The sequence below is a fragment of the Anguilla rostrata genome, chromosome 3 (genome assembly GCF_018555375.3).
Source record: "Anguilla rostrata isolate EN2019 chromosome 3, ASM1855537v3, whole genome shotgun sequence".
Classification (NCBI taxonomy): Eukaryota; Metazoa; Chordata; class Actinopteri; order Anguilliformes; family Anguillidae; genus Anguilla; species Anguilla rostrata.
The window spans coordinates 32527798-32555664 of record NC_057935.1 but is presented as its reverse complement, the minus strand read 5'-3'; the positions used below and the strand labels follow the sequence as shown (position 1 = coordinate 32555664).

The following is a 27867-nucleotide window of genomic DNA, read 5'->3' as shown; positions in this document are numbered from 1 at the left end:
TTCACACTGTAATGTAAGCGTTAGTTAGTAGTGTAATAGTTTGTGTGATGCATGCAACAGTGATGGTCAGTGGAGGATACACTAAAAAGAAAAACCAAAAACAGACCAAAATACACATAATCCTCATCCATATCGTCAGCCAACGAAACATTATAACATAACATAACAAAAACAAAACAGAATGGGGAGCGACCATAGACATATATACATAGACGCCGCATTGTCTGCTTCGGCCCATTGCTGCGATACGTCAACATCGCCGTCATATTGGACTAGGCAAGACTGGCCTGAAAACAAATAGAAGTAAACGGGGGATCTGCGGTTTTTCTGGATAAAAAGCACTATGACGTTTACATTTCTCAACTGATTTCAATGAGTCGTTTTTATATTCAAGGGTTTATGATCTACGTGGAGTACAAAAAAGTTTTATCTCCAGTTCCTTAGAATCTCGATAGTTAGGCTATAATCGCTGCTAGACGCTGAAGAGAGGAGTGTGTATCGACGTTAGGTTTACATGAACTGAATTACTTACGTGGTGGAAAATAATTTGTTGTCATAAGGAATTGCCACAGTTAATTTTAACCTGGCAAGCTGGATTATAATAAACTACAGCTAATGTTAGCACATAACAATAAGGGCAAACTATCTAACTACAATTATATTTTGCTCCTGAGGGATGGAAAAACCACAAAAAACCACCGGTCAGCAAGTTGGTGATAAAAATATAGTTTGCTAGCGGAGTGGTTAACAAAGGAAAAAAGTAGAATACTCCCCCAGTCCCCTATTGGGAACAACGATTTTCACCTTAGGAGCAAAACCATCATACCGTACTTATGGCGTTTTTTTTATTTTTATTTTTAACTCAAACTAATATCAAATACACACATGAAAGCACAATATGATCCTTTAACAAACTTTTCCAAACACCACCAGACTCCTTCCGTGTATCAGACACAAGCAAAAGAGCAGCAACCCCAGCAGTTGAGCAAGAGAATTAAAAAAGATTATAAATACAGTATATATATATATATATATATATATACACACACACACATTATTTATATCATAAAGGCATATTTATTCACTTTTGATGGTCTGTATGCTGCATTTTATCAGATAATCAAAGCAGAAAGCCTGCTACTTCTGTCAATGCTTATTTGCATTTTTCAGTTTTAGATTCTCTCTGCTGTTATATGCCAGCACAATAAAATAGTTGATTTAAACCAAAATATAGATTTTTAACATGAAAATCTTCATTATTTATATAATTCATTAAGATATACTTTTATTGAACCCCGTGGGGTAATTTGTCCTCTGCATTCGACCCATCCTAGTTACTTAGGAGCAGTGGGCAGCCACAGTGCAGTGCCCGGGGACCAACTCCAGTTCTGAGGCCAGTGCCTTGGTAAAGGGCAACTGCAGGAACGTACCTAACATGCATGTCTAATGCATGTCTATGTTTCTTAATTTAAGCCACTGAATTCTCTTCATCCTGGTACAGTGCACTTTGGTCAAAAATGAAATGTATAAGCTAAAGTCCAGCATGACAACTGTACCATCGACAGTAATTAAAGAAACAAAATATTCACTGGAAATGTGCTTGGAATTTTATCTATTTAAGCTATACAATAGTTTTTCACAATATAGACACAAATATGCAAACATGTAAACAAGATGGAGGTTTGTAGAGCTAATGGATTACCTGAATATACCTGATATAAAAATACAAAATACAACTGGGATAGAACTGCTTTAAGCTTGACATTATGCATTTTCACAATGCATGCTGTCAGAGGAAACAGTTTGGTTCTTTGTTTTTGCTGTGATGTACTTAATATTTATATTTAATATTTAAAGACACACATGATGTTTCAATCAAGATACCTCCCAAATAAATAAGCAACAAGACAATATCCCTACAAATCTGGAGTGAAACAGAAATCTCACAGAAGCCCTCCCTATTTATAACCAAGTGGGCAAAATCACTGCCATCTGTATATTAATAAAGCACAAAGCTCTGTGTGTTCTCCTGCTCTGTTTTTTATCCTGGGATTGTTCTATTTGGATGAAACTGATCTTCCCTTAAGCCTACTGCTAGCCGTTGCTGTTAATGTTTTGGAGTTCTCAGGAGCACTGCTTTAATCGTTGTAGGGGTTTCTGAACCCAGGACCCCAAGAGACGTGAATACCTGTCAGGTATACCATGACACACCACATTGTTCACGGAGGTGCAGACTGATTTTGGAAAGCCTCCATAGCGCAGGGGAGAGGGGTAGGCATTATGTCTGATTGCCTCTTGATGAACAATAAAGTCTATTTCATCAGTCGTCATGCCAACCTGGAGGGACAGAAGAGGGCCAAGAAAGTTTCACGTCACTCAAAGTTTCTTCTGATGCAGTTTCAGTACAAGGGGGTAATCTACCACCACCTGTGGCCAGCTAAAGAATGCTCTGCACATCATGCTAAAGAGCCTTTTATTTTTAAAAGGATTATATATGGAGTGGAAGTGCGATACAGCATGCATATTACCACGTTTGTGCACATGTATGCAGTTGATCACATGCAAAATATCCCATTCATGTGAGAGTTCACATCCTGCATTTGTGATTTAATCTCATCAGTATATCATCATCTTCATGTCCATGCAAGATTACATTAGTAAATTGCTAAAATTACAGGCATGTTCTAAAAACTGTATCCTCTGGCAACAAACTGTAAGGATTACATGTAGCCTGCATGACACTGGAAATTTCATATACATTCTGCAAACTAGGGTCCAACTGCATGAGAGATCTCACAGAACATACACCTACACGTATGTAAACAGACATGCAAGCACACACCAACCTGAACACTGATGCACATGCACGCACACACATACACACGCACATGCGCACACACACAGACATGCACGCATACACACATATACACACACACACACAATATTTTATTGCTATACTTGTGAGGACTTCCCATTGACTACGTTCATTCCGTAACCTCTAACCCTAACCCTAACCCCAACCACTACATGCCTAACCTTAACCCTAACCTTAACCTAATTGTAACCCTAACCCTGAGTCCTAACCCTAAAACAGCTCTTGAACTTGTGGGGACGAGCAAAAGGTCCCCACCTTGCGTAATTTTCCTCATCTTTCTATCCTTGTGGAAATTTAGTTCTCACAAATATAGTAATACATGTCCACACATATACACGCACACGCACACACACACACACACACACACACACACACACACACAGACACACACAACGCTACGCCTCCATGCTGAGTGTCTGTACCTTCAGGCTCCTCCCAGCCAGCAGCAGGATGTGGCGCGCCAGCTGACAGGCTCTCCGCAAACCCTGAATCTGATCTTCATCTTTAATTTCTATGTAGTCTGCCCAGTCTGGCACGACGCCTGTCGTCACATAGTCTGGCCTCATTATGTGCTGAGGGGAGAAAACAAGGAACAGAGATCCTACGTGAAGATGAGACCAGAGTCTGGCATGACAATGGGGTAATTTAGTGTTGCAGAGTTCTCACTCTTCCTCTCCAAGTCCATCTCTGAGTTTTTAGAACCAGCAACAACCCCCTGCTCCGTGAACCTTTCCTCAGTCCGAGCTCTTCTCACATTGTTAGTTTAGCTCACAGTTACTCTAAAGCAGTGTTTTTCAACTGGTGTGCCATCAGAGTTTACCAGGTGTGCCATGCAAAAATTTCCACTACAACTGAACATGGGAAGAAACAATTTTTAATCAAAGATCAAACATTCAAATATATTACTGGGACCTGAAGTGTTACACACATGCGGTTAAACCATATATCCACACATTCACTTCCAATCTCAGTTTCAACACCATAACCTTTGAGGTATGTTCAGTCAAATGTCCACTTCAAGTCACATTTACCAATATTTTATGCTTGACGCAGCAGAGATTTGTTTTTCCAAACATATTGCTTTAACCGAAATGACTAAAACTGGGAGTTTACTTGATTAGAAGGTGAACTCAGCCGAAATTGAACCACAGCCAATCACGGTGCGTCATACAAACTTGTGTATGCTCATTTTAGTTTTGAACCATTCATTTAGTCACATTCCATTCAGATCCTGCGTGTGTGATAACCACAGGAAACAAGAAAGTGACAACATTTGTCGCACCAAGCTTGACAGATGGACAGTTATTATTTTAAAGTCGCTGTAGTTTATTTAGCACTGCAAAACAGAAAGGAACAAAGAGAAGATGGCATGTTTGTCCAGTTAATAACAAAAGGAGACGGGATGCAGGCAATACAGTTACCCAAGTGATATTTAATGGCAATTGGAAGCAACTTCCACATTTATGTCAGTGTGGTAACATCTCGGTTAGTTCGGCCATCAGGGATGTGCACACTGCGATGGCTGAAGTCAGTGCAGATGTCAATGTTTCGTATTCTCCACAAATGCGTCAATTTTACGCAATTTAGTTTGCGCAAATTAGCCAAAGTTAGTTTCTGCAGGAAGTATACTCCCAGCTTAAGACTTTCAGGGGTTTTTGTAATCTTAAGATTCCAATCAGACATGTTAACTTAATAAAGCCTGAAAGCTGTTCCCATCTCACCCCTTCAGTTCACAGGTGCTGATCTGTACCCATTTAAATCTAAATGTGGTAACACATCACGGTAATGGAAGGAACACAGGAGGCCACAGTGGATATTCACCTTGGGAATGGCATAGGCGGGGCACACCACAGCTGGCCGCACTATGCTATGGGACCTTTGCCACTTCCTCCAGAAGAAAGAGCGGCACGGCTCAACGTAGCCTGCCCAGGTTGGGCGCGCCCTGCCGCCTGTCTGGAGCAGCGCAGCACAACCTGCACCAGAAATGACAGGAAGGAGGGACACTAGTGTTCATACGTCCGTTAACAAAGATGGTGTTCTTACCAACTGACCCCAGGCCCACGCAGCCTACTTTACATATCAGATGTTTTGCATTAGGCCATTCAACCCCAAGGGAATCAATCACAGGTGAATAGCTGACTCACCCCAGAGCTAAACCTGTATTCACATTTGCATTTGTCAAAAGAAAGCCTATATGTCTTTGGTGATTCTGACCCTGGGCTTGGGCAAGACTGCACATTTTTAACCCCTGGAACATGGCTACAAAAATAATTTGTTTGACACAACTTCCCTAATTTCAATCATCAGCATTCTGTGAAGAAGCAGTCATTATCCAACGTATTTTCCCCATTTGAAGTTTGAATTATATTTTCCTTTCATGCCTTTGGCATATAATGCTTGCTCACCTTATTGTCTGGCTGCAACATGCTTGCCCTTTTGACTTTGGACAGATTCCGCAGGAGTGGAAGCTCTGATGCCTGTCACTGGTTCATGCAAGATATGACACGTTTTTTTTCACACTGAAATTTCAACCATGAATTCTCAGTCTTGGTCTGCAGTAAAGCTGTGTTTTGCCTCAGTCAAAACTTGTCAAATGCTTGCCTGCTCACATAGGGTGAAAGTGTCAGTGTGAAATGTGTGTGAGTGTATGATAGGGATGGTACAATATACCTTTCATACACAATGTACCGATAAAATTTTGTGATTTTAAGGACATTGTGCATATTGTGATGTTCTCAGATCCGGCATATCAAATACAATGTTCATGTGCATGACAAAGATTATATGTGCTTTGGTTCACATTTCTCCTGTACAATTCTTGAATATGGTACGAAGACAAGTTCCTTTAAATTCTCATGATTAAAGCCATCTTTTATTTCCAAATCACATCGCTTTCTCTTATGGCACCAAAACGCAATCTAAAGCAGTGGCCAGTGCAGGAGCCACAGTGACAAAAACATTTTTATGAAAGAGCCACATTACAAAACTACCCTGGTTAAATATAGCTACCCTATATTAAATATAATATGTAATTAAATTCATTAAGATTTTAAAGAAAGTTAAAGGTACTTTGATATTTTGCATGACATATTTAATCCATGATGCCGACCCTAGTGTATGAGATGTAGAAGCAAAAAAAAAGTAAGACACTTCCCCAAAGATGGTCAAAGACATGCCAATTGAGTATTGGAATAGTTACAGAGAGCATGTTTAGGGACCAGCTCTTTCAGCAGACAAAACTACAGTGAGCATGTTCAGGTACCAGCTCTTTCACCAGACAGAATTACAGTGAACATGATCAGGTATTGGCTCTTTCACCAAACATAATTACAGTGAGCATGTTCAAGTACCTGCTCTTTCACCAGACAAAACTACAGTGAGCATGTTCAGGTACCTGCTCTTTCACCAGACAAAACTACAGTGAGCATGTTCAGGTACCTGCTCTTTCACCAGACAGAATTACAGTGAACATGATCAGATACTGGCTCTTTCATCAGACATAATTACAGTGAGCATGTTCAAGTACCATGTTCAGGTACTTGCTCGTTCACCAGACAGAACTACAGTGAGCATGCCCAGGTACATGCTCTTTCACCAGACAGAACTACAGTGAACATGTTCAGGTACATGTATCAGACAAAGCAACAGTGAGCATGTTCAGGTACCTGCTCTTTCACCAGACAGCACTACGGTGAGCATGTTCAGGTACCGTCTCTTTCACCAGACAAAACAACAGTGAGCGTGTTCAGGTACCTGTTCTTTCACCAGACAGAACAACAGCGAGCACGATCAGGTACCTGAACTTTTAACAAACAGAACTACAGTAAGCATGTTCAGGTACTTGCTCTATCACCAGACAGAACTACAGCGAGCATGTACAGGTACCTGCTCTATCACCAGACAGAACTACAGCGAGCATGTACAGGTACCTGCTCTTTCACCAGACAGCACTTCAGTGAGCAGGTTCAGGTACTTGCTCTTAAACCAGACAGGACTGCAGTGAGCATGTTCTGGTACCGTCTGTTTTGACCAGACAAAACTACAGTGAGCATGTTCAGGTCCATGCTCTTTCACCAGTCAGAACTGCAGTGAGCATGTTCTGGTACCGTCTCTTTCACCAGACAAGACTACAGTGAGCATGTTCAGGTACCAGCTCTATCACCAGACAAAACTACAGTGAGCATGTTCAAGTACCTGCTCTTTCACCAGACAGCACGTCAGTGAGCAAGTTCAGCTACCAGCTCTTTCACCAGACAAAACTACAGTGAGCATGTTCAGGTACATGTACAAGACAAAACTACACTGAGCATGTTCAGGTACTTGCTTTTTCACCAGACTGAACTACAGTGAACATGTTCAGGTACATGCATCAGACAAAACTACAGTGAGCATGTTCAGGTCCACGCTCTTTCACCAGACAGAACTATTGTGAGCATGTTCAGGTACCGGCTCTTTCACCAGACAGCACTACGGTGAGCATGTTCAGGTACCATCTCTTTCACCAGACAGAACTACAGTGAGCATGTTCAGGTACCTGCTCTTTCACCAGACAGAACAAAAGCGAGCATGTTCAGGTACCTGCTCTTTCACCAGACAGAACTACAGTGAGCATGTTCAGGTACCAGCTTTTTTACCAGACAGAACTACAGTGAACATGTTCACGTACTTGCTTTTTCACCAGACAGGACTATTGTGAGCATGTTCAGGTACTGGCTTTTTCACCAGACAGAACTACAGTGAACATGTTCAGGTACATGTACCAGACAAAACTACAGTGAGCATGTTCAGGTACTTGCTTTTTCACCAGACTGAACTATTGTGAGCATGTTCAGGTACCTGCACTTTCACCAGACAGAACTACAGTGAGCATGTTCAGGTACCAGCTTTTTCACCAGACAGAACTACAGTGAGCATGTTCAGGTACTGGCTCTTTCACTAGACAGTGAGCATGTTCAGGTACCTGTTCTTTCATCAGACAGCACCTCAGTAAGCATGTTTAGGTATTTGCTCTTTCACTAGACAGCACCTCAGTGAGCATGTTCAGGTATCAACTCTTTCACCAGACATCACAACAGTGAGCTTGTTCAGGTACCAGCTCTTTCACCAGACTGAACTACAGTGAGCATGTTCAGGTACCTGCTCTTTCACCAGACAGCAACTCAGTGAGCATGTTCAGGTACTTGCTCTTTCACCAGACAGAACTACAGTGAGCATGTTCAGGTACCTGCTCTTTCACCAGACAGAACTACAGTGAACATGTTCATGTACACGCACCAGATACAACTACAGTGAACATGTTCAGGTATATGCACCAGACAGAACTACAGTGAACATGTTCAGGTACATGCACCAGACAGAACCAATTCAAGTCTCTGTGCCTTTTTGCCCTGGTTATACAGGGACAGTGTTTTGGCCTTTTCAATACAGTTTTTATGGTTATTTACACAACTGCTTACAGAATTCATTTTTTTACAAAAATGAAAAAAACAATGACCAAAAAAATATATATACACATTTTGTGCATTATTACAGATGAAATACCATCCCTGACCCATGAGCACTAGATTACTGCCTGGACAATGGCAATTTTCCGCTCTTCGATATGATGGCTTTCATGCATATCAAGTCCAGCTGTCAGCACTACGAAGCATTTCAACACCCTCTTTTTTATAGACAACTGCAGAACATTTGCATGAAGCAGTGCCAAAGGAAAGCAAACAGGTTTAAATGGACTGTGCATGTGTGTGTGTATGCGTGCGTTTGTGTGTGTGCGTGTGTGTGTGAGTGTGTGTGCGTGCTTGTGTGTGCACGTGCGTATGTGTGGGTAAAGACAGTGTGTAAATCCATCTTACGGTGAAGCCACACTATACGCGACCTCGCAAGGCATGTTGGGATTGCCGGTGGCGTGGTGAGAGGTGGCAAGGCTGTGGGGGAGATGGCCAAAGTTCAGCTTTGACCCCCTCGCCGCGTTGCGGTAACCAATATGATTTGATCTAATGATCCGTCAAGTACATTGTCCCTATTTTTCTCTGAGTTCTACATTCTATCATTCCACAATGGAGGACATAACTTGTAATTGCCGTATCGCGTTTCCCAACTTAATAAAATCTCCTACAGAGACACCTACCCTACACTTACAGAGACTCCTACAGAGGAATGCAGCGTGGAGAAAAGTCTCTGAAATTGTTGGTGGCTCTGCTATGTAGTTATCGCCGTTACTATTAGTTATCACTGTCCAGTCTGAATAAAAATCATTTTTGCAGTAACCTAGCTCTGAAAAATGTTAATAAGCTGCCTAGCTAGGCTGTCTAATGTCTAGCTAGTGAGTAACAACCAACAATAACAAATGTATTAGTTGCTAGTTGTTCGTTTCTACCACCCAACAGCTAGCTAATCAGATATAACTTCGAAGGCATTAGCTGGCTAATTAGCCAGACAATGTTTTTGTTGTTGGTTGTTATTCACTAGCTAGACATTAGACAGCCTAGCTGGGCAGATGACTAACATCTTTCAGATCTAGGTTACTGCAAAAATGACTTTTATTCAGACAGGACAATGAATATGAAACACAACATTAAACCCGGTCAAAATTTAACGAACACAACTGTCTGTCAAAAATAGGTGACACGCCCACAAGCAGTCGACGGACGCGGCGTGGCGCCATGCTGCCGTCGCCGCGTATGGTGTGGCTTCACCGTTAGGGAGCAAAATCAAGGCAATGAACATCTGTGAAAATGCTACAGGCTGTGTGTGTCAGAATTATGAATGGTGTGTACTTAATCTGAGGGATATCCCTAAAGATACAGACTTTTATACGGTTTGTTCAGTATTTTACTTGCATCCCATGCAATGTAGTTTTGGAAATGTGTTCTCATGAGCATACAGTACCTTCCAAAAGTATTGACAATGAATTATGATAAAGATAAGCAAAAAGGCTATAAAAATAAACAACAAAGGTAATAAAAAACAAAATTCAAACATTTAATAACAATATGCAATGAGAGCAAAAAAGCTCTATTATTTTATAATAAGAAAACATGGGTCCATCCTTCTTTCGTATTTTTATCTTTTTTTTGGCTTCATTCAGAAATCGTATAAAGAATTGTATAAAGCAGAGTGGGTAACAAATAGGGAAGGGATGATCATAGTAGGGATCAAACCACCCAGCTCAGGGGGGGGCACCTCAAGACTCAAGAGGCAACCGCCCTACAGACTGCGTGATACATGTTGCAGATAATAATTGTTTTAAATTAAATACAGCAAAAATAAATCTGCACTACACACTGCTTTCTAAGTACACCTCAGTCATGGGAAACTGTCTTGTGACCTCCCATGTTTTCCTGTTTCACTGGGGTATAAAAATAAGGCAAAACATGTAAAATCCATGTGTCATCCTTCACTATGGGGAAAGGCAAAGAACTCACAGAAGAAAAAAGGAAAAGCTTTGTTAACCTCCACAGGTTAGGTGATGGTCAAAAGCAAATAAAAAAACAAATACAACTATTAGGTTTTATAATTATTAAGTTTAAAACCACTGGAACAGTGGCAAACCTGCTTGGTAAAGAATGCAAGTCCATCTTATGTCCATGCACAGAAGCAGATGGTGAAGGAGGCAAAGAAAAATCCACAAAATTGGTAGCATCTTGGGGACACAGTCTCTATATCTACAATCAAACACCACTTCCATACCAAAAGGCTTTTTGGAAGGGAAGAACCTCTGTTGAGGGCAATCAACAAAATTAAGCGTCTGGAGTTTGCTAAACCCTGGAACTTCAATTGGAACCAGATGTTTTCTTCAGATGAGGCCAAAATTGCACTTTTCTGGCCATGCTCACTAGCAGGGTGTTTGGCATCTAAAGAAGAAAAACTGTAAAGTGTTGGAAAGGTCACACCAGAAACAATGTGGTAGATCTTTGATGTTATGGGGTTGTTTCACATCTACTGGTCCTGCAGCCCTTGTTAAGGTCAGTGAAATTAATCAGCAAATACCAAGACATTTTGGACAAGAACTGGGTTCCCAATGACAGGAAGCACAAACTTTAAATTATTTATTTTCTTATTGTGCATCATCAAGGATTTGGACACTTTTAGAGGGGACTGTTTTATCAGAGTGAACTGACAATCATGATCAAACACAAAATCCTCACTCAGCAACACAGCAAACTGTTCAGCCAATTAAATTTTCACATCACATGGTACTGGTGCCTGCCAGTTTTGCAGCAATATTAATTAGTCGGAGTGGGCAAAAGCTTTAAATCTAAAACTACAAAGTGAAATGTGGGAAACAAAATTAAATACATTATATTATATACTGACATATTGCCCTGAACAAAAAGAATATACCCTGCAAAACAATCCCATTGGTCACAAATTACTCTTTACTGAACCAAAGATTATGCCGTTCATTTTGACCAAAACAACCATGACTTTAACAGTCTGGAGTCAAGTGGGTGTGTACAAAATGCATTTGTGTGTTCATAACTGAATACGAGGGAATTACTGTTAGCACATTGTGTATTCATGTGTGTGTGTTGCATTAGAAAATTATGTGCTTTTCATGCCAGGCTTGAATACACTTATCTGTGCACTGTATGATGATGTAGCATGTCCATATACCGTTAAATACCTATAGTACATTATAGATTTAAAGAAATAATAAAGACCAATTAATTGTCTTATTTTTAATCATTAGTAATAATAATAATAATAATAATAATAATAATAATAATAAATCTTTATCCAGAGGAAACTTTGACATATAATAAGGTTAAACAGAAGTCTGGAGACTTTCTTTAGTGTAATTAAAAACAAAAACTAAAATGGTAGTGTTTAATATATTTTATAAGTATTTCATAAATTTCATATATCATCACATGGTTGTAGGATCTAAAATTGTGATAAGAAATTAAATTAATTAAATACTTCCATTTTTGTTTAAAATACACTAAAAAAATATTAAATAAGCATTTGGAAGGTGCTAGTCTACATTCACCAAAATCAGAAGATGCTGCAGCAAAGGGGATGACCTTACAGCCATGGGGCATTCCAAATAAGGGGTTAAAAACATGGGGATTCAAATTAATTAAAAAATTGAACAAAACATTTATTTATTAATAAACAGGAATTATTCATCAGGTGATCGGCATGTCTCTAGTTTATAGTGGCTTCACACTACAGATTCCTTTTTTTTTATTTTGGAACTTTAGTAGGCTATATTCCAGGTGTTTGGTGTAGGAAAGTAGTTAGTTTGTATGTGCAGCTCAGCACTGCAGGGGCTACGTGAAAAACCCTTCTTTCTTCCTGCGGCTTGTTTAAATGAGACCCAGCTGGAGAAAGAGAAGGATGCAGTAAGAACTGCAGTGGAAGGCAGTGGGAGGCCAGTGAGTGACATTAGCGGTAATCAGGCAAGAGGATGTGGGGAGCGGTCTGTGAAGGGCAGCGGTCTGTGAGGGGGAGCGGTCTGTGAGAGGGAGAGATCTGTGAGGGGGAGCGGTCTGTGAGAGGGAGAGATCTGTGAGGGGGAGCGGTCTGTGAGGGGGAGCGGTCTGTGAGAGGGAGTGGTCTGTGAGAGGGAGAGATCTGTGAGGGTGATAGGTCTGTGAGGGGAGAGATCTGTGAGGGGAGAGGTCTGTGAGGGGGAGCGGTCTGTGAGGGGGAGCGGTCTGTGAGAGGGAGCGGTCTGTGAGAGGGAGAGATCTGTGAGAGGGAGCGGTCTGTGAGAGGGAGCGGTCTGTGAGGGGGAGCGGTCTGTGAGAGGGAGTGGTCTGTGAGAGGGAGAGATCTGTGAGGGTGATAGGTCTGTGAGGGGGAGAGATCTGTGAGGGGGAGAGGTCTGTGAGGGGGAGCGGTCTGTGAGGGGGAGCGGTCTGTGAGAGGGAGCGGTCTGTGAGAGGGAGAGATCTGTGAGAGGGAGCGGTCTGTGAGAGGGAGCGGTCTGTGAGAGGGAGAGATCTGTGAGAGGGAGCGGTCTGTGAGAGGGAGAGATCTGTGAGGGGGAGAGGTCTGTGAGGGGGAGAGATCTGTGAGGGGGAGCGGTCTGTGAAGGGCAGCGGTCTGTGAGAGGGAGAGGTCTGTGAGAGGGAGAGATCTGTGAGGGGGAGAGGTCTGTGAGGGGGAGCGGTCTGTGAGGGGGAGAGGTCTGTGAGGGGGAGTATTCTGTGAAGGGGAGCGGTCTGTGAGGGGGAGTGGTCTCAGAGGGGGAGCGGCACAGCCCCGATGAACTTGCTGGGTGAATGAGGCAGCGAACAGAGCCCAGCAGAGGCTGCTTAACAGTAGAATGCCACAGGAGCAAACAGGCTGGACACAGAGCAGGCCTCCTCCAAATGACTGCTTAACCCTATCGCACCCCCCTATCCCCACTCCCTCCTTTCATCACCTCATCACAGTCCAATCAGAGCCTGAGGGGAAACAGCAGCGGGGGGCTCCACTCTGGGGTCTGCTTTTAGCCCCACTCTGAGGAGGCCCAATGTGGAGCTGAGTGTTCACAGTGCCCAGAACAGCAGGGGGAGGGGAGACTGTGTATATATCCACACATCACCACCTCCACTGCGAACCCACATGCTTTTCAATGAGCAGCAGCCGCTGACTGAAGAGGCCAAAAACAGATTTTATTGTCATTTTCACAATAACATCTTATATTGTGTATAATATAAGACAAGTGTAGTAGAATGCAATCAAATATAGGACAATGCAATGTAAATCCACAAAAGCCACAGAAAAAGTGCATTGTTCATAATTTAAAAGCAAATGTAACACAATCCCTCTCTCCTTTCTTCAGGATTCATGACTGCTCATGGGAACCTGTGTCCTCGATAAAATAAAAATGTGGTAAGCATTCAGAGAAGGTTGCACGCAATCCGGCACTTCATCAGGCTGCCCCTGCTCGGCAAGTGACGGGTCGGCGTGATGTGCGGGGATGGCCTTCCACCCAGGTAGGGTTAGAGCAAGGCCCTGATTACACAGCTGCTGCACGCTGCCCCCACCCCACCCCATCCCCCCACCCACCCCCTGGTTCCTCCGCTTTGGAGCTCCTGCCCCTCATTTGCTCACTCACTGATCATCAATAACCAGCTTAACCCTGCATAAACTAATCATACAATTTAAAAATAAAATCAGTCTCTTAGTGGCTCAGTAGCCACAACACTGTATGCCATGTAAGGAAATACAATAAGCTAATTCCTCTACAATGGAGTTCTTTTATGGAAAAAAAACGAATTTGGTCATTGTAACTAATTTTTGGGAAGTTTCCTCTCAAAAAAGAAAATCAGAGAGTGGTTTAAATGTTCACCATGTTCCTGAGATTTTTTTTTCTTTTTCAAGGAAAGGGCTGTTAACACCCTAAGGGCAATGTGAAAAGGATCTGGGGTACAACATGAAGACAGGGAGAGGAAGTTAAAAATGTTCCCTTTGTGGAGTCTCCAATGTTTCTATGGTAATCTCACTTGACCCACAAATGTTACGGCAGAAGATGCAGCTTAAAATTTGGTACATTTATTTTCAAGCTAAAAATGTTAGATTTTTCACTTTTCTGTGACATCATAACATTGTAAGTGTTACGGACAGTCAGCATTACACATAGGCTAGACGTGGATTAATTATAAATAAATAAATATACTGCCAATTTCATAATAAAAACAAATTCATGTAAAACAGTTCCATGATCAACGGCAATGCTTGCACGTACCAATTTCCTAATATGGCTAAACCAGAGAGTTTACAGCATGATGGATATATTAACCACACACTGCTTACATGCAGTTCTGTGATGTTATGGACATGGTCACAATCTACACGCATAGATGGACAGGGGAAGGACCTCACTGTGATAGCTAGCGGGCAATCGCTGCTGAGACATGACACTGTTCTCCATGTGGAGACGACTGTGTGTGCTTTCATGTGTCACTCCCATATGGCACAGGTTCAATATCACCTCTTCAGAGTGGGAAGCAGCCTGCGGGTCACCCCCAAAACATCTCCCCTTCTTCACAGGAGCACTTGTGGTTACCAGTAGCCCACCACACTCGGTGGAGGCGGGACCCCAGGCGTACAGCTTGCTTGGGTAAAGCCACTCCGGCTGCCAAGAAAAATACTACGAGAGGCGTGTAATTACAGGGACAGTCAAAGGGCAGACGCAATTTCCAAACTTATTTGCATGGTTGAGAAGGCCCTGTGCTGACCCTCCAAGCAACCCCAGAAGAACAGATGGAATACGTGCCGAGTAAACATTGCGTCTAGAACTAGTGTCAAACATTTTCGCATTCTGAGCCCCCAAAATAAGTTGTGGAGGTTGTACTCAAAAGTATACACAGGAGCTTAATGCTCGTAACAAAACAATCTAACAGGTGGGAAATTATATGGAAAGTATCTGCAATGGAGTCTTATCTCCATTTGTCACATATCTATTGACAAGCTCACCACAGCCGTGCACTGTGTGAGAGGGATAGGGCATGGTCCAGGCATATGATTCTCTACTGTTGAGCACCTTCCCCCCCATGCAGTGGTCCTCCCCAGGGAGGAGATCACCAGGGGGCCAGTTAATAGCTCCCCCCATGCAGCTGCTCACTAGTGGGACCTGCTGCTTTCTCGGTCATGAAGGCCAGGGGTGGGGGTGGGGGGGTGGGAGGGGGGTGCAGGGGAGGGCTCGGCTCACTAATAATAACAACATTGAACACACTGGGCCAAGGTCACGGCAGACCGTGCCCCGCACCATCACAGCTTGCCATTCTACAGCTGTGAGAACTGGACGGGACAGGGTGGACCATGAGGGCACAGCCGGGGGGACCCCTTTCACATCCTGCACTGCACAATCACTGCTGACAGGCATGTTGTAGCTACACTCTGTTTCCTCTCTGTGTTAAAATGTATATTACAGCTACAGTCTGTTTCTTATTAGTGCTGACATGTATATTGTAGCTACAGTCTAATTCCTACCAGGACTGTATATAAATGTTGTAGGTACAGTCTGCTACGTCGGGTACAGAAATGTATGTTTTAGCCACTGCCGTTTCCCCACATCCCTGACATGTGCTACCTGTTGCAGATGCAGTCAGTTCCCCCTCAGTGGTGTGAGTTTGAAAGACGCAAAAGTACAGCAGCTCATATAAACATATGCCCCCGTGGTAATGGTCAGCAGGAGCCAGTGGACACTTAATTGCACATAATTGTCCATTGCAGCGCTCGGTAGCCGCGCCAACTGCATGTCCTGAAGAAACTTCCTGCTCAGGAAGGGAGGAGAGTTTTGTCCTGCCCTGGAGGCTCCAGACTCCTTTTAATCAAGATAGTCAATCACTGTGGGGCCTTGGGCAGCATCTTACTCGCAGGCATTAAGGACAAGAGGTAGATGCACAATCTGAATGCTTCAGCTTGGGTGAGACCACACCCATGTACAGATGATGAAAATGTTCTCTGTCTAGTCAGAGCTCATACTTGTTAGACACAAGCATGGAACTGCAGGTTTTGTTTTTTTGGGCTGTTAGTTTAAGGATCAAAACCACTGTCTGAAAATTCTGGGCCCTGAAAAATGTAACCCATAATGTTATGCCCTCCTTCACTGCCATAACATTATGGATTACAAAACAAATAACAAACAGTGTTTGGAGTATAAACACTCGGGGCTTCACCCAACTCAGACACGACAGGTCAGGCAGCAGTACATTTATGGGTTCTCACACACTCAATGCCAGGGGAATACTTGGCCCTAATTAGCACGTAGCATCTGGCAACTTTCAATGGGCCTCCTTGCTGCACATGGTGCATTCCTATTCACTTACTAACTTGCTTCATATAAGCTGGGAAACACTGCAAGCTTCAGAGATGTTCAAAGAACCAGACTTAAACAACATTCCTCTCTAATATTACAGTAAATATCACATAGATTGTAAAGAAATACAAATGATTTTCCCATGCTTAACAGTAGCTAATCTTTTAAGCTGGTCAAGAAACTGGGGAACTCAATTGCTTTTTGCATTTTTAACTTCAAGTAGGCTATAGATCCTCTGATGGCATTTTTAATTAAAAAAAAAAGTCAGATTCTTATTTTATAATTTTTTTTGACAATGGGACCAAACACCAAAAGCATGATGCATGACCTCTCTAAGGAATAAGATGTACTTACTGTGTTCAACCCCATGTTCACATCATTCAGAAGATTAATTTTGAATTAAAGGGATAACTACAGGCAACGGTTACCAGCCAAACTCAATATGTTAATAATATTTTGTGTGGGTGGGACTGGTGCTCAAAATGTAAGCTTTGAAACAATGATTAGCCCAAATCTCAGCAGCCAGTACAACCCAGTGCATTGTGTCAGGTTATGCAAAAATGATCTGCCGCAGATATACCAATAGCTAAACTATTATATAGATGGTAGGTCTCTTCAGTGGCACATGATTCAGCCTACAGTTTAACCTCTGATATATGAACATGTAGTAATGCAGGTTGCTTACAATGTCATTTATAAATATACTTACTGTAGCCTTATTTTTAAATAGACTACCCTTATAAACCAAAGTTTAAGCTTACAACCAATAATGAAAACCATGGCAATTGGGAACTCATAGAATATCCATTCATTTTGTCTACATTCCAAACAGCTCCTCTTTGTGAGGACCTGATAGTGATAGTGATCCCCTAGCTTTGATCTTCAACAACTCCTTCCTTACACCACACATCGACTTAATTTCCACATTATAGCAGTAATGGTGAGACTTAGATGCAAGCTTAAATCTAAAAGAGAAAATTAAGAAAATATATTACATGCACTTTAAATTGCCCTGGCACCAACCCAAAGCTTCACAAGATTACTATGCCTTCCTGCCTCATGTCTTTGATACTATCCTGGGCCTGGCTCTGCCCACTCCGTGGCCATACGCTTTCACTGGAGCCACAGACAACCACGCACAAATTATGGAATGATGTCTGTTTTCATTATAAAACAACACAGAGCTTGTATGTGCTTCTCTACCTCCAGCACATGGTTAATTTACAAGATTGATGCTCTGTCCCCAAACCCTGAGCTACAGTAAACCTTGATGAATGTTAGATCCAGGAAGCTCTTTTTGCAGCACTTCAAATTATTACTTTTGTGTGTATTTCCAATGTATAATAGAGACAAGCATTGTGCAAAAAGTAAGCAAATTCAGGACCAGGAACATTGAAATAAAAGAAAAAGTCATTTAAAAAAACAAGCGCAACATAAATATGAAATGTTTTATCTTGCCATTTTGCAGAGCAGATTCAAAACCAAGTTTACATTATATTACATTACATTTATTTGGCAGACGATTTTATCCAAAGCGACATACAATAAGTACATACCGAAGGTCATTGGAATAATTACAAAACGCAGGTCCAATAAGGTACAATACTCATTATGTAACAGTTATTCATAGCCATGAACACATTAAGTCCAGTTCACACAGTAAGCATAGGCTAGGTCTGAGAGTAATGTTAAGTCAAACTAGAAGGCATGACAACAAGCTACAATATCATGATCAAGTGCAATATAAGTGCTGGATGGAGGTACATGCAATATGAAAGTGGTACAGGAGGTCCATGTGTCACATGAAAGTGCCACAGGAGGAACGTGGAAGGATATTAGTGATATAAGTGATCCTAGAATGAGAGTGCCCTGCAGAGTGGCGATAGTTAGTCCAGGTATAGTCTGAAGAGATGCGTTTTCAGACCACGGCGGAAGATGAGCAGTGACTGAATGGTTTGTAGAGGAACAGGGAGTTTGTTCTTCCACTAGGGAGCTAGGGTGGAGAAGCTCCGTGGTAGTGACAAGTAAGTACCATTCACCCGGATGGCAGGGGGTGCAAGTCGCCCTGCTGCAGCAGAGCGGAGTGGTTGAGCTGTCATGTAGGATTGAATCATGTCCTATAAGTAGGCAGGGGCTGTCCTGTTGGCTGCAGTGTAGGCGAGGGTCAGGAACCGGATCCTGGCAGCAACCTGTAGCCAGTGGAGTGGCCTCAGCAGTGTGACATGAGAAAACTTCAGAAGGTTGAAGACAAGTCGGGCAACAGCATTCTGAATCATCTGTAGTGGCTGTATGGCATATGCTGACAGGCTTGGAAGGAGGGAGTTGCAGTAATCAAGATGGGAAGTCACCATAGCCTGGATGAGTACCTGGGTGGAGTGCGTGGTCAGGTATGGTCGAATCCTCCTGTTGTTGTACAGGAGGAATCTGCAGGACCCTGTGCCTTGATGTGCTCCTTGAGGTCCACGTTCCTTGAGGTTTAGAATTTGAATTTTATGGTGTATTTAGTTGTGATACAGGAAAGACTTGTTTACATCTTCAGCACTCCCAACATATGTCCCTTGTTACTAAAAATAACAAGAATAGAACTGGAAATTTTCAATCTCTGCTGTAGGGTAGAGTCATTGATTTTATTGCCCTTTTTTCTGATTGTGTCTTTCTTTAATGGGGAAATGTGGAATGGTTTGTGGAGACTCATCAATACAACCTACTGTGCAACATAGCGTAAAGCCATCTCACTACAGATTTTGCTATGCACACTGTATATTACTATTATTGAACACATTGTACAATAAATTGCACTCATTTTAACCTAGCTTTACTATTTGACTCCAAACCACTATACACCTAGCGGTTTTAAGGTCCTGACATACACATATAACTCAGAATATCTGCCACCTGTAGTCACTTACCTATACACTAGTGCCGTCGCAAGATACACAATTGCCAGTGGCATGTCTGAGGCTACCAGGATAGACAGTCATCCGTATAAAGCCACACTACTGGACTAAATTTTCTGTCTCCTTCTATATATAATTATTAGCACAGAGGACAGATTAAAACATTACTTTGGAGTCAGATAACAGAAACAACATTAAATTAATCCCATTCCAGTAGCACCGGATAAGACATGCATTCCTTCGCCACTCAGTCTTTTGCTGTTGGGTGTATCTGAGGGAATTGTTACAGTTGCGGGATTCTTACAAGATTAGTTCCCTGACATAATCCCTGACAGTTGTCACCTCTGTTCTGGCTCAGGAATGCTGCTTGTCACTCTCTGGACCATATACTGTAGAAAAATTCACTATGATGTCACCCATTGACTCTCCATGGGCTTGGTGAAAAGGGTTTTGAATCCCGGGAAGTGTAGTTCTTAGGCACTGCCATGTTGCACAAATTGGAACCAGAGACTGCGAGGTAGGGACATAAAGTCCAGTCATCCACTAAGTGCATGTGATACAGTGACTCGGTAGTGACGCAAACTGTCCCAGATTCATTCACAATATATTATCGGCTTGTCCAAATAGCACAATAAATTAACAAATTGGCATATGGGGAGACATTAGACAAAGAAAAAACATCTATTGCAATTACTTTATTTTTGTGGAAAACAGTTACTGACTTCGTATTTTAACCGTATTTTTGCCATTGACTTACATTGAAATGGGTGGCAGAAACACCTACACTGAAGCCAAGCACAGTGGTGTGAGTGAGCAACATCTCTCAACAAGACAAGGAAGTTAGCTTTAAAAACGCAGCCTGGTTTTGGCCGCTTGCTCTGGACCTACATACATGGTTTAATTCTGGCAAAATACTATAAATCTGTCATTTCAGAATTGCTAAAATCAGTTCTTATGTATGCAAATATCATGGTTTCTATGCCACAAGGGAAATAGGCTAAAAATTGTTTTTATTATTTTGGAGTCAGATAACTGAGAGAACATTAAATGAATCCTGTTCCAGTAGGACTACATGTGTTCCTTCGGCACTCAGATACTTCTACTTTTGATGTAGGCTATCTGAGGGGATTCTTACACTGCCAATCACTTAAACTGAACCCAGTATTGATGACTACCTGCTATTGATCAAACACATTACACTCTTGAAATAGAATTCAAGCTTCAGAAGACCTTGAAGTTTGTCTATCATTCAGAAATGAGCCCACAATTAACCTACAATTGTATGCTTATTTCCCCAGTTTTTATACAAATAAACAGCTAGCATATAATTCACAAAATGCTGACTCTAAATGCATACAATGAACAAAAAAGCCAATCAGTTTGTTTACATTATGCAGAAAAACCAAAGACCAGTATTACACTGTTACACTGCTAGCTATTTACTATTAACATAAAGAAACAAACTGTCAGCAAGGTGAGGATTAATTGAAATATATAGAATTTTCCAAACCCAAAAGTTTTAACCGTTAACACCCTCGTTTGATGTCCGGCACTCGCAAGTGCATCAACAGTTAAAACACATCACTTACCTAACATGTAAAATATAGTTATTTGATTTAAATTGGTAATTATTATCAAAGATATCAATGATCAATTAAATCGCCAAAATCATTGATAGGCAGGGTAAACTGTTGGCTCAATCATTATCAAAATGTATAACTCACAAGCAGATAAAAATTAATATTTGTATTAAGCTGCAACAAATTTTCATGTCTAATCAAAGACGAGGTTCAACTACCATTAAATAATTAAGAAAGGTTACAGACATAGCAGTCACACAAAAAATGAATGAAACAAGGTACCAAACCACAACTTATTTGTCCCAATGTAATCCAAAATGCAGAAATCAAAAGACAGGAAAATATTCAAAAAGAAAGAGATGAAATGTAGAATGCCAGACCTAGATGCAGGACTCAGATGCCCACTCCCAACTGTTATAAAACTTCTTATTTACAGGTTGCCAAACTAACTGCTAACTAAAATAAAGCTGTATAATGGCCACCCCTCAGTTCCTGCTCTCTCTTATCTCCAGGCTATGCTGGCTGTGCGCTTTGAAGCTGCTTATGGGTGAGAACAGCCAAATGGTGAATTACATGCGACAAAATGTATAAACTTTCTCATAATACTACATTACTTCCAAATGTCTGGCTTTCATTAAATAGCCATTCATTTTGATGTTCAACAATGAACAAAAAGAAACAGCAATGAAAATTATTCTTAAATGCTACCCTAAATGACTTTAATATAATTAAAATAACAACTGTGACAAAAGCAGGTCCTCTTCAAACACAAAAATATATAGGCTAGCTGCATGGGTAGCAATGAGCTGGGTTCTAACGCAATGCCAAAATGGTAAAGAAAAATATGGAAGGACCATAATGAACCATAATGGTATTAACAATTAATGTGTTATCCCACTGTGATTCAGGAGTGATTGCTCAACTTTTAGGCAAAGTTATACAGCAAACCTGGGGTTTGGAACCTGATCACAAATTAAAGCATTAACTACCTACAATTGCTTACTTTTGCACACACAAAGTTAAGATACAACTGTTGACCACATCTACTGAATTAGGTGTTATTCCGACAGTTTTTAAAAAAATGTAAAAACGTGTGGGAATGCATGTTAATAGTGATAAAATAGCTAAATTAGATCAGGAGGGGTAAATCTGTACTCTTGTCTATGACAGGTAATGAAAAAACATTTCTTGATGTAATCAGTTTGTTGTTATTCTCTCAGAAGAAAAACTCACTTTAGAGTCGGTCTAAAGTGACTTAAGGAAAGCAGATTTATGAAGAAAAGGCAGGGAGAAACAGCATGTTTAATTTAACACCATTGTAGGAGCCATTTTATATGTATATATTTTTTTGTTGGTTAAAAAACTACAAGGCATCCCAGGTTGTGGTCAGTGACGCAATCACTGCCCGACGGCATCTAATAAAATGACACAGGTGTGCGTGCAGCGAGGACGCTAGGAAAATGTTTTCAACCGCAACCGAGACGCGAATGCAAACGTATTAACGCGACCTTTTTGATTGTTTTGATTTAATAATCTTTTTGAACTGAAGTCGAGTTTATTTTTTGAGCTGAAATCGAATATTTATGATACGCACCTGATACTGGCATGTACCCACACACACACTCATTCATTCATTCTGCAAAGTCAAGACCTGGATCTTCAATCAACCACACCATCAAGTAATACCGGAAATATTGTGGATTCTTTAAAGCGCGTTGGAAACGAGTCCGTCTTTGAGCGTCCTATTGGGCTTAATTAATTGTTAGAAAGCCAAAACAACTATCCAATGAACTCTTTAATCACCCCTTAAATCCACTGTATTAAAAATATCAAGCAAGTATTTTAATAAATCAATAATTACTATTCACAGTATTGGAAGTGCCAGAAACTGTAAGTAAATACTATTCATAGCATTTCAGTACCAGGTAAGTATAAAAATAAATGAATGCCCCTTTTAGATTCACTGTGTGCCAGTTACTGAAGTGCAATAAAATAGGAAATCCATGTTCACTATCACATTCACAGGTAAGTGAAATAAACTACATATCCTCTGCTTCCTGATTCACAGAATGCTACTCAATAAGTATATCAAACAGACTAAGTATTTCTTTTAAGTTCAAAATGGCAGTGCTCAGATAAGCATATAAAAAACAGGTTTCTTTAAAAAAAAAAAAAAAGATATATTACCCAACACATTTGATTTATTTCTATTCAACTTTCAATACCAGTTCAATATAATTTCATGGAAATACCAAAAATTAAATAGGCCATTACAATACAAAATAAAATGCAAAAAGAAAACAATTTTCTTCCTTCCTTTGTTCTTTTGTGTGCCCCCCCCCAATCTTTGACACTAAAATGCATAGGTTAATCCCCAAGACTGCTATAATATGGGGATAAAAAATGTAGCAGTACAAGACTGGCATGGTGGTCCTTTGGAAACCCTACACCCCTTTTTTTCCCTTGCCAACTCATTTGAAGGGCATTCAACGACCCTTGTGTTGTACAAAGTCTTAATCTCCTTAAAATTCAGGTCCTGAGCTCTGGCATCCTTGATAGAAATTTAGCCTCACCAGACCTAAAGCTAGGGCCACCAGTTCATCTCCACCAAGTGACCTGCAGGGACTTAAATTTGTATTTCAAAGGTTATTCTCATGAGGTCCCCATAGACACTCCAACGGCACAATTAAGTGACTATTCATAAAGTATAATTTCTAATTGAGACATTAATAAACAATTAGTTGCCCTGTGATAGATTGCCGGCCTGTCCAGGGTGTATTCCTGCCTCTCGCCCAATGCACGCTGGGATAAGCTCCAGCTCCCCTTGCAACCGTGCTCAGGATAAGCGGGTATGGATAATAGATGGATGGATGGATAAACAATTAGTTGATCTAATATGGGTAGAGTCAGGAAGGAAAATTAACATGAATGGAATTTTAAATACTATGAAAAGCATTTCTTGATCCAGTGGTCCTCACTCCTTCTGGTCCTGTAAAAGGGGAAACAATCCAGACATCAGTCTGCTAGGTACAACTTGCTCACTCACTGTGCATCCGATATTACATGGGTTTACACAAAAATGTGTAGGCCTAATAGCAACAAAAAAATTATAGGCAGAGATTATGGGGACTTTGGGCAAAAATGTCAAGTGGCACAATTCCAGGACAAACGGCACAGAGGTGATGAGGGGGAAAATTTGTTGAACAATGCAAAGTTGTCGGCCACAAATTGAAATGGGTGCAATTTTGTCATCTTTGATGCTACCGGCTTACAACTTGATGGAGCACTAATTGATTACGATGAGGTTGAATATTACAGATACCATGTGCCTTTCAGACTTCAGTTGATAGTAGATTGAAATTTATGCACAAAATTTCAAAAAATGGTTTAATATTGCATATATTTTTTGCCTGATCCATTATTTTTTCCACACACATTCACTGCCAACATCAAGTCTGGCATCATTCAGACTTTTGGTTACACATGACATGTAAAATCAGTGTGCCAAAACTGACAAAAGTTACCAATATTTGGCCAAGTTATTGGGCAAATTGGGAGAAAAATAATACTAACAATAAGAATTTCAGCAAATACAATAGGTTTTGCCTGCTTTGCAGTGGAACCCTAATAACAAACTGCTCAATATTATATATATTATAAAAATATATATAACATTGTTATAATATATATATCGATCTACACCCCCAATTCCAAAAAAGTTATGACAGTATGGAAAATGCTAATAAAACAAAAAGGACTGAATGTAAATTCTATTCACCTTGTACTATATTGAAAAGACTACTACAGAACATTATTTGATGGTTTACCTTGTGAATTTAATTGTTTTTTGAAAATATACACTCATTTTAAATCTGATGACTGCAACACACTCAAAGAAAAGTTGTGGCAGTCGAGTGCTTACCACTGTGTAACATCACCATTTCTTTTAATAATGGTAAATGGTAAATGGACTGCATTTATATAGCGCTTTTATCCAAAGCGCTTTACAATTGATGCCTCTCATTCGCCAGAGCAGTTAGGGGTTCGGTATCTTGCTCAAGGACACTTCGACACGCCCAGGGCGGGGTTTGAACCGGCAACCCTCCGACTGCCAGACAATCGGACTTACCTCCTGAGCTATGTCGCCCCATAATAACACTTAAGCATTTGGGCACTGAAGACATCAGTTGGTTAAGACCAGCAAGTGGAATTTTCCCTCTTTCTTCCATTATGCAGGTCTTCAGCTGTGCAATTGCTTTTGAAATTCATTGCCTTAACTTGCATCTGTAGATGTAGCGGCAAATGGTGTTGACTGACAAAGATTTACCAAAGTATTCCGGAACCCATGTCATGATATCCATTACAGACACATGACAACTTTTAAGACCGTGACGTCTGAGGGATCAGAGATCACGTGTATTCAGAAGTGGTTTTCGGCCTTGCCCTTTACGTACTGAGATTTGACCGGATTCCTTGAATCTTTTCATTATATTGTGCACTGTAGAGGGTGAAATGCCCAAAATCCTACCGATTTGTCTATGGGGAACATTGTTCTCAAATTGCTGGATTATTCGCTGATGCATCTGTTGGCAAATAGGCGAGCCTCGACCCATTCTTGCTCACGAAGGACTAGGCTTTTCTTGGAGGCTCCTTATATACTATAACACGATTGCCTCACCTGTACCACATCACTGTGATATTTCAACTTGTCACCTCAACTCCTGTCTGTTCTGGCCCCACGATGGTGGAATGACCTCCCCGTGGAGGTCAGAACAGCTGAGACACTGACCCATTTCAAACGACGACTGAAGACTCACCTCTTCAGGCTGCACCTCTCCCCATCCCTCTCTACCCCCCTGTAAATGACTGTAAGCTTAGGGTTGTAACTAGGCAGCTGTTTCGTAGGTGACTTACGTGCATTAACTGTCTTAACTACTGCTTGTATTTTTTCCATAGACTGCGTTGATGCCGTTCTCGTGTTAGTGTTAATCAGTTTAACCTTCAGGGTGCGGTTGTTCCCTGCACTTGGACCGGTACTTCTCTCTAGGGGTTTCATCATACTTGTTCCTGGTTATGGTTATACACTTTGTTGTACGTCGCTCTGGATAAGAGTGTCTGCCAAATGCCTGTAATGTAATGTAATGTCACATCGTTATAGGTCCTAAATAGCCCGTCCAAACTTTTTTTGGAACGTGTTGGAGGCATAAATTTAATAATAACGTATATCTTCAAAAAAACAATTAAGTTAATTAGGTAAAACATGAAATACCTTGTCTTTATACTGTTGTTGTTTGAATACAAGTCAAAGTAAATTTACAAATGACTGCTTTCTGTTTTTATTTGCATTTCATTTACCGTCCCAACTTTTTTGGAATTGGGATTGTATATTATATCACTATTACAACAGCTGATGCAATAACTCAATGTTAAATGCAATTTCAATACTTTCCTAACCCCAGTTCCACATAGAAAAACCTTGAGGTTATCTATCCCTTGAGGGGTTTTTCTAGCATAGTAAAAATAAGACTTGAAGAGGACCTTGCAGGTTATACACTAACAATACACTGAACAAAAATATAAATGCAATACTTATCAATTTCAAAGATTTTATTGAGTTCAATGGTAATAAACATAAATCAGTCAACTGAAGTGCATTAAGCACTTATCTATTGATTTCATGTGATTGGGGATACAGAGATGCATTTGTTAGTCACAGATTCCCCAAAAAAGAAGATACCATGAAATGAACAGAATATTGATCAGTATCTTGTGTGACCACCATGTGCCTCATGCAACTCAACACATCTCCTTCGCATTGCATTGATCAAATTGTTGATTGTATCCTGCGGAATATTGTCCCACTCCTCTTCAATAGCTGTACAAAGTTGTTGGATATTGGTGGGAACGGGAACACGCTGTTGTATGCGCCGGTCCAGAGCATCCCAAACATGCTCAATGGGTGACATGTCTGGTGAGTATGCAGGCCATAGAAGAACTGGGACATTTTCAGCTTTGAGGAATTGTGTACAGATCCTTGCAACATGGGGCTGTGCATTGTCATGCTGAAACATGAGGTGATGGCGGTGGATGAATGGCACAGCAATGGGCCTCAGGATCTCATCACGATATCTCTGTGCATTCAAATTGCCATGGATAAAATGCACGAGTTCTCTGCCCATAGCATATGCCTGCCCATACCAACACCCCACCAACACCATGGGCCACTCTGCTCACAACGTTGACATCAGCAAACCGCTCACCCACCTGATGCCATACATGCTGCCTGCCATCTGCCCTGTACAGCTGAAAGCGTGATTCATCAGTGAAGAGGACTGTTTTCCAGCGTGCCAGTGGCCATTGAAGGTTAGCTTTTGCCCATTCACATCGATTGTGATGCCAAACTGCAGACAAATCAAGACCCCGGTGAGGACGTTGAGCACACAGATGAGCTTCCCTGAGGCGATTTCTGACAGTTTGTGCAGAAATTCTACAGTTGTGAAACCAACCGTTTCATCAGCTGTCCGTCTGGCTGGCCTCAGACGATCCCGCAGGTGAAGAAGCTGGATGTGGTCCTGGGCTGGCGTGGCTACACATAGTCTGCGGTTGTGAGGCCTGTTGGACGAACTTCCAAAATCTCTAAAACGACGCTGTAGGCGGCTTATGGTGGAGAAATGAATGCCCATTACTCAGGCAACAGCTCTACAGGACATTCCTGCAGTCAGCATGCCAATTGCATGATCTCTTAACTCTTGAGGC

The 27867-nt window shown here is 41.3% G+C and overlaps 1 protein-coding gene across 2 annotated transcripts in view; it reads right to left on the bottom strand.

Annotated features, from left to right (window-relative positions):
- Positions 1-27867, bottom strand: part of metap1d (methionyl aminopeptidase type 1D (mitochondrial)) — a 79907-nt gene that overhangs the window by 25141 nt on the left and 26899 nt on the right. For both annotated transcript variants that reach the window (XM_064327187.1, XM_064327188.1), the window contains exons 2-4: positions 4697-4848; positions 3298-3447; positions 2189-2337 (exon numbers count right to left, since the gene is read on the bottom strand). In XM_064327187.1, the coding sequence (XP_064183257.1) occupies positions 2189-2337; positions 3298-3447; positions 4697-4848 (451 nt within the window). The remainder of the gene's footprint in view (positions 1-2188; positions 2338-3297; positions 3448-4696; positions 4849-27867) is intronic.